Source organism: Salarias fasciatus, chromosome 8, assembly GCF_902148845.1.
Source record: "Salarias fasciatus chromosome 8, fSalaFa1.1, whole genome shotgun sequence".
In the NCBI taxonomy this organism is placed as follows: domain Eukaryota; kingdom Metazoa; phylum Chordata; class Actinopteri; order Blenniiformes; family Blenniidae; genus Salarias; species Salarias fasciatus.
Window position 1 is genome coordinate 20,756,816 of NC_043752.1, and position 7,426 is coordinate 20,764,241.

The window sequence follows — 7,426 nt, forward strand, 5'->3', positions numbered from 1 at the left end:
TTTAAAAGGGATACAGATTTCTGTTTTATTGAAAACTCTATGACCGCCGGCCAAACATGAGTGTTCCCAACGGATGAATGACATCAACAGTGCAGATCGGCTTTCAGAGATTGGGGAAAACGTGGGAAAAAGTGTCTTTCACTCTTTGTAGAGTTTTGAGGCAGGGTGTCGTCTCTGACCCAGCTCCAGCTCCAGACCCAGCCTCCTGCTCCGTTCCTTATCTGGAACCAGCCACATGAAGATGGGTCAACCTGGAATTCAGAGCATGTGAGCTTCCTCACTCTGACAGTTGCACACTCATTGTGTCTCTGCACCCCCCACACACTCACACACAAACACATTTGCATACACACACCCCGGACTCCAGACTCCTACACAGGAAAAGTGTGTGGGCTCTGAGCGCAGACTGTATCCAGAGTGGGTTTCTTCATGATGACTGTGACAATAAACACACCAGCAAACCAACCTCATCAACCCCAAACGCCCAGCGGCCGGCCGCCACCGGCAGCAGTCAGCTACCGGCAGCGGCCGGCCTCTGGACCCCCTGAGGATCCACGAGAACAGAACCCGGTTCAGCTTCCCAGAGAGTCGAAGAACTGAACCTGTCGAGGTGGAGGAGGACTCAGGTACTCCCAGGGAGCAGACTGTGGCTTCGCAGTGTTGTTTCTGGTGGTGGATGCTGAATGTGTGCGGCGGCGCTCCTCACAGCTCACACACTCAGGGACGGAGCAGGGACTTCCCCTGGCCCGCTGCCAGCAGGCTGCGTTGGCCGCAACACACCGACGACAAGAAACACCGAGCTATCTAAAGATCATGACTCACACTTTCAGGAGTTTTTTATGTCTAAAAACAACGTGCACGCCCAGGTTTTGGAATGTTCTGTTTTGAAGTATCAGTTGAAAGCACCTCCACCTAAGCCCGCCCTCAGCCCACTCCACTCAGCCAAACTGCTGCCTCATGGGTAGCAGCAGCGCAGGGCGTCTCCAGCTCTCGTCTGGTTGATCATGTTGGACTGAACGTGTTACCTTCTGTTTACCACGGTTCAGCCTCGTGTGTTTGCAGCTCTGTCCTGATCAGGCCTCCTCCTCTGCAGCTCCGCTCTGGCTCGGTTTCAGACCTCACTGAGGCTTTTTCTTCATGAAGAAGAAGAAGTTCTGAGGATCCTGAAGGAACATGGACGAGCTGCTGAAAGGACCAGCTTCTGCTCTCATGATCACTGACCTTTGACCCCTGAGGTCAGACTGACTGCGGGGTGACAGACGGCTGTGGTGAAGGTGTGAAGAGGCTGAGCAGCACAGGATGGAGCGACTCCGCCACAGCGCAGCGCTCCACCCACAGAGCAGGGACGGATCTGACCTGGCTCTGGTGTGTGTGTGTGTGTGTGTGTGTGTGTGTGTGTGAGAGAGAGAGAGTCACACTTCCTGGAGAGACCACAAGAGGGCATCCTGAAATACAAATGCAAACCTACAAATTCACTTTAGTGACTTTATTCTCATTCACTCATTCATTTCTTCAGTCTTACTCCATTAGCTCTTATACTTTCTTAAAATTTGGCTCTTTAAAAAAAAACAAAAACAACAGCACAGCGTCACAGCTCAGCGTACATGGAAATAGCATTTAGTTACTGATTACTTCTCCAGGTGCTCTTCTGATTCTTTATTTTCAAAAGTAATTAGTTACTTTAAAATAACTTTACTGACTGGGAGGTTCTCCTGGTGGGGGTGTGGAGGTTCTCCTGGGGGTGTGGAGGTTCTCCTGGTGGGGGGTGGGGGTTCTCCTGGGGATGTGGGGGTTCTCCTGGGGGTGTGGAGGTTCTCCTGGTGGGGGGTGGAGGTTCTCCTGGTGGGGGGTGGAGGTTCTCCTGGTGGGGTGGAGGTTCTCCTGGTGGGGGGTGGAGGTTCTCCTGGTGGGGGGTGGGGGTTCTCCTGGGGATGTGGGGGTTCTCCTGGTGGGGGGTGGGGGTTCTCCTGGGGATGTGGGGGTTCTCCTGGTGGGGGGTGGGGGTTCTCCTGGGGATGTGGGGGTTCTCCTGGTGGGGTGGAGGTTCTCCTGGGGGTGTGGAGGTTCTCCTGGTTTCTCGAGGTTTGAGGTGTTTTCACTGTAGATCAAAGCTCTCTCCCCATGCAGAGCCTCCAGAGGACGATCTGGTTTTGGTCTTCTGACTTTTTAGTCTCCTATAGTGGAGTGGACTGTCCATCCCAGAGAGAGAGAGAGAGAGACAGATTGACAGAGACAGAGAGAGAGAGAGGGAGAGAGAGAGGGAGAGAGACAGATGGAGAGAGAGAGAGAGAAAGAGAGAGAGAGAGAGAGAGAGAGAGAGAGAGAGAGAGAGAGAGAGAGAGAGAGAGAGAGAGAGAGAGCTGCTTAGCTAGCTCCCGGCCTTCAGCAACAACAAGAAAAATGGTCCAGGAAGTCCTGAACCAGTCCAGACTGAAGCTTTACTCACTATAAAGGTCGTAAAGCAGAGACTGACCCTGGGAGCTGGTTCCACATGACAGGAGCCTGATAGCTAAAGGCTCATCCTCCTGTTCTACTGTTAGAGAACGTAGAACCTCCAGCAGACCAGCACTCTGAGAACCAAGCGTTCTCCTGGGACAGTCTGGGACTAACAGCTGTTTAAGATCTGATGGTTCCTGGTTGTTCAGGGTCTATAGGTTAAGAGGAGGACTTTAAATTCTATTCTAGATTGAACAGGAAGCAGTGAAGAGCAGCTGATATTGTTCTGATGTGTTCTCCTGCTGGTTCTCCTCACAACTCTGCTGCAGCGTTTTGAACCAGTTGTTGGTTCCTGATAACAGGAATTCCAGTCGTCTACTCTGGAGGAACTGATGATGGACTCATTTCTCAGCATGGCTTGAGTCAGCATGTTCCTGATTTTAGAAATATCATGGTCCTGTAGACCTGTTTAATGTGGAAGTTAAAGGTCAAAGGTCACTCCAGGTTCCTCACACTGGTACTGGAGGTTAAAGCAATGTTGTCATGTTGTCATGTTGTCATGTTGTCATGTTCTCCAGGCCCTGCTGGGAGCTGCTGAGCAGTGTTTCTCCTCTGAGCGACCCCCAGAGGACAAACTAGGAACAACAGCTGCTTTAAACTGAAATCTAACGGGATTAATCCTCTCATTCGGGGCCAGACTTGGTCCGCTGGCCGCAGGTTTGACACCGCTGATCAAGATGCTGGTACCTTTAAAATGAGCCCCCACTAGAACCAGCACCAGAACCAGCAGCAGAACCAGCACCACGAACAACAACACATTCAGCTGAAAGTTTACAGTAGACATGATTCAGAACTGTCAGAGTTCAGGTCTCAGAGTCCTGGTCTGATGTGGCTCCGGGTCTGCAGGTCTCAGGGCCCTGGTCTGGGTCTGATGTGGCTCCGGGTCTGCAGGTCTCAGAGCCCTGGTCTGGGTCTGATGTGGCTCCGGGTCTGCAGGTCTCAGAGCCCTGGTCTGGGTCTGATGTGGCTCCGGGTCTGCAGGTCTCAGAGCCCTGGTCTATCTTGGTCTTGCTGAAAGCGGTTGGTGGACCACCTGCACTTTCCCCACGTGTTTACCTCTCCCAGCCCACCACTTCCTCCTCTATAAATACTACTTTGTGTTCCAAACGCTCTATAAATATCTCCAAATGACTAAAGTTAGCGACAGAAAACTGTTATTTCCTCCAGCTTAGTCAAATCATGTCAGAAGTTTCCGAGTTCATGAAGCCTGTCGCACCCAAAGGATTAAATTCCACTCTGCTGGTCTCATTTGACTCTCTCTCTCTCTCTCTCTCTCTCTCTCTCTCTCTCTCTCTCTCTCTCTCTCTCTCTCTCTCTCTCTCTCGTCTTTCCGTTGATCATAATCCGGAATCTAATCCATATAAGGACGTCGGGGCGTTGTCTTTCACCGGATTGAACCTTTTATGGGTTCAGACACGCGCAGCCGGTGTTCCTCTTCTGAGTCCAGAGCGCGTTTGGACAGAAGAGCAGACCCAGCGGCTGAGGTCAGAGGTCAGAGGTCAGGGTCAGAGTCTAGAAATGGACAGTAGCTGTGAAGTGGTGTGGTCTCGTGGCTGCGCGGCTCGGAGGTGGTTTTTCTTCTTTCTTTCGCTGAGTGGAAAGACGCGCGTCTTATCTCTCCAGCAGCGGCGGACTCTCCATTCACTAGTGATTCCCCTCTGGACGCGTCACGGAGCCCCGCAGCCAATAGGAGGAAGGAGCGCTCCTCGCGCCCCCGCCCACCGCCTTATTCGGGCAATGACGTGCCTGACCGCATTCAAAAGGTTTCCCATATATACATAGAGCTGCCATGGCCCGCGCTCCCGTTACTGTACTGCAGTTCGAACCCCCAGCAGGGCGCATGAGGCGCAGCGGCAGCGGCAGCGGCAGCACCAGCAGCAGAACCAGCAGCAGTACCAGTACCAGTACCAGTACCAGCAGCAGTACGGAGCGCGTAGTCCCGCCACAGTGGTGACCCCGCACCCCGCAGGGTCGCACTCACTCCTGCCTGAGGCGAGCAGTTCAGGAAAACCGCTCAGAGAAGGAAAGCTGCCGGGCTTCAGCATGACGGCCAAAACTCTGGACAAAGTGCCGCTGAGCCTGGGGGGCTTCGTGCACCCCGTGGCGGACAGCGTGTACTCCGTGGATGACCTCGCCGGCGGCTTGCCCGCGTCCGTTGCCATCTTCCCCAACAGCGACCTGGGAGCGCACTACGAGCAGATGAGCGCAGCAGCAGGTAGGACGGGGAGTCGAACCCGAGTCCCGCTGAGGGTGAACGTGTCTGGAGTGCTGAGATGAGGCGGAGGTGTCGCTCCGCCGCCCTCTCGGACCTTCTCTCACTTAGTGCGCAGTGCTGATGATGTTTGTGTGTTCTGGCCGCAGATGGGCTGATGGGCGCAGACATGTCGGAGAAGCGCTCCCTGGAACTGTCCTCCTACTCCGGCGGCTTCTCCCAGCCCGCGCCCCACCGCAACCAGACCTTCACCTACATGGGGAAGTTCTCCATCGACTCCCAGTACCCGAGCAACTGGAACCCCGAGGGAGTGATCAACATCGTCTCGGGCATCTTCAACGTGGCGCAGCCGCCTCCTCCTCCTCCTCCACCTCCCTCTTCCTCCGCGTCCTCCTCTCCGGCGTCCTCCGGGTCTCCCAACCACTTCCCCGGCAGTAACCTGAGCTGCACCATGGCGGCTCAGAGCCAGGCGGAGATAGACCACCACCACCTGTACTCCCCCCCGCCTCCGTACTCCTCCTCTGGCTGCGGGGAGGTGTACCAGGACCCCTCTGCGTTCCTGTCCACCTCCACCTGCCCCATCGCCTCCTACCCTCCACCCTCCTACTCCTCCCCGAAGCAGCCCGGCGGCTCAGACGCGCTGTTCCCCATCATCCCAGACTACTCGGGCTTCTTCCAGCCGGCCTGCCAGCGGGACATGCACCCTGCGGGCATCCAGGACCGGAAGCCGTTCGGTCCGTGTCCGCTCGACACGTTCCGGGTGCCTCCACCTCTGACCCCGCTGAACACCATCAGGAACTTTACGCTGGGAGGTCCGGGTGGCGGCGGCAGCTCCGAGGCGGGGCCACCGAGGCTGCCCTCGGCCTACAGTCCCCAGAACCTGCCTTTGAGGCCCATCCTGAGGCCCCGAAAGTACCCGAACAGACCCAGCAAGACCCCCATCCACGAGCGGCCGTACCCCTGCCCGGCGGAGGGCTGCGACCGCCGCTTCTCGCGCTCGGACGAACTGACCAGACACATCCGCATCCACACCGGACACAAGCCCTTCCAGTGCCGGATCTGCATGCGCAACTTCAGCCGCAGCGACCACCTCACCACGCACATCCGCACGCACACCGGGGAGAAGCCGTTCGCCTGCGACTTCTGCGGACGCAAGTTCGCCCGGAGCGACGAGAGGAAGAGACACACTAAAATCCACCTGCGGCAGAAGGAGAGGAAGTCCTCCACCGTGTCCTCCTCCTCCTCCTCCTCCTCCTCCTCCTCCGGCAGCTCCGTCCTGGAGCGGCCGTCAGGAGGCATCGCCGCCGCCGGGATCTGCTCGTAGGTCTCCTCCGGCGCAGCGCTGCAGTGTGGCACACACTAACCCGGAAACAAACCCGAGCAGGACTCCAGAAACTGCAGTGAACAGGACGCCGCGGTCCGGTCTGAAGAGCGGGACCGGCCAGGAATTTTGGTGCAGCCGTGCGCAATTACGCACAGTCACTATTCACGCTGCGGGACTGATGAAGAGACTGACACAAATGCACTTTTCCTGCACGCTCAACTGGACATCAGAGTAAATATAGCCATTAATTCACACACACGCCCTTTGTAATATAAGACTTTTTCAAAAAGAGAAAAAATGAGCGCGCAGCGTGCGCCCGTCGGAGTGAAATAACTGCAATAACGCTTCAAAGATTTAAATTATTGAATTGACAAAGGATTCATTCTAACATGGCGATTTTGTTTCCACGTTTAGTGCCTTGTTGTGTGTTTTGTACACACACCGACCCAAGGACGCTTCTAATGATGTACATTTGTCCTTTAAAACCCGGAGCCTCTATTTTTCTACTCATGTGGTGTTCGCGTTCAGTCTGTCGTTGGAGTGTAAAGTTGGACTGTAAATATGTTAAACTGATACTGACTTGACCGTTTTGTTGTGATGTGTGTTTTGAGAACTTATTAAATGTATGAGAATGAGAAACAGCCGCGTCTCTTCAGTTTCTTCAGCCACGGACACAGAAAAAAAAAAACTTCAGTCAGCTTTTCTGAAATAATTCTTGATGGAGAAAGAATTGATCGGGTAATTCCCCGCCTTGCGTCAGCGATGGCACGTCTGAGACACGCTGTGCCCACTCACTTGTTATTTAGCCTCGATGTCTCATCGGGACTTCTGGTTTCAGGCGCGCATCACAACAAGCCGCAGAGCCGCGGAGAGATTTCCTCCAGAGAAGCAGAGAGGCTCCGATCGCTGCTGGAAGAACCTCCGAAAGCCCGGGATCCGAGAGGAAGACAGGAAACACCACACTATAGACTATTCAATAAAATGTCAGCAATAATCCAACGATGAAGCAGCGCGCTGTCCGTTTCCACACAACTTCATGATCATAAAGATCATAAAGATCATAAAGATCAGATCACAAAGTTCTGGAGCCAAATCGATCTTTAACGGAAGTTTTATTTATTTCTGTTTAATTTATTTGATATGAAAGCTGTAAATCTATCAGAGAAGAGACTCTGTACTTTTCTTTTTCTTCGTTTGACTGTTTCTTCTTGATTTGAGTGATGTGGATCAGCTGCAGCTCAGAGGAGTCTCACTCCGCATGTCCACGGTCCACAGAGTCTCCTAGAGTCCACAGAGTCCACTGAGTCCACTGAGTCCACTGAGTCCACTGAGTCCACTCCTCACCGCGGGCCGCGGGGACGGAAACACTTCACGGAGATTCTGAAGCGTCTCGC

General features: G+C 54.2%; 1 protein-coding gene across 1 annotated transcript; it reads left to right on the plus strand.

The window, feature by feature from the left end:
- The first annotated feature begins 4,321 nt into the window (after nucleotides 1–4,321).
- On the plus strand, nucleotides 4,322–6,658 carry egr2b (early growth response 2b). The gene is made up of 2 exons (XM_030097970.1): nucleotides 4,322–4,711; nucleotides 4,858–6,658. Exons 1-2 carry the CDS (start codon nucleotides 4,540–4,542, stop codon nucleotides 6,030–6,032), a joined length of 1,347 nt encoding a protein of 448 aa, XP_029953830.1. The 5' UTR covers nucleotides 4,322–4,539; the 3' UTR covers nucleotides 6,033–6,658.
- The last annotated feature ends 768 nt before the right edge of the window (nucleotides 6,659–7,426 follow it).

Bases quoted from the DNA above. Each gene is read 5' to 3' on its own strand.
- egr2b (XM_030097970.1), top strand. From the start codon at position 4,540: ATGACGGCCAAAACTCTGGACAAAGTGCCGCTGAGCCTGGGGGGCTTC. The intron at 4,712-4,857 runs GTAGGACGGGGA...TTCTGGCCGCAG, and splicing joins GCAGATGAGCGCAGCAGCAG to ATGGGCTGATGGGCGCAGAC.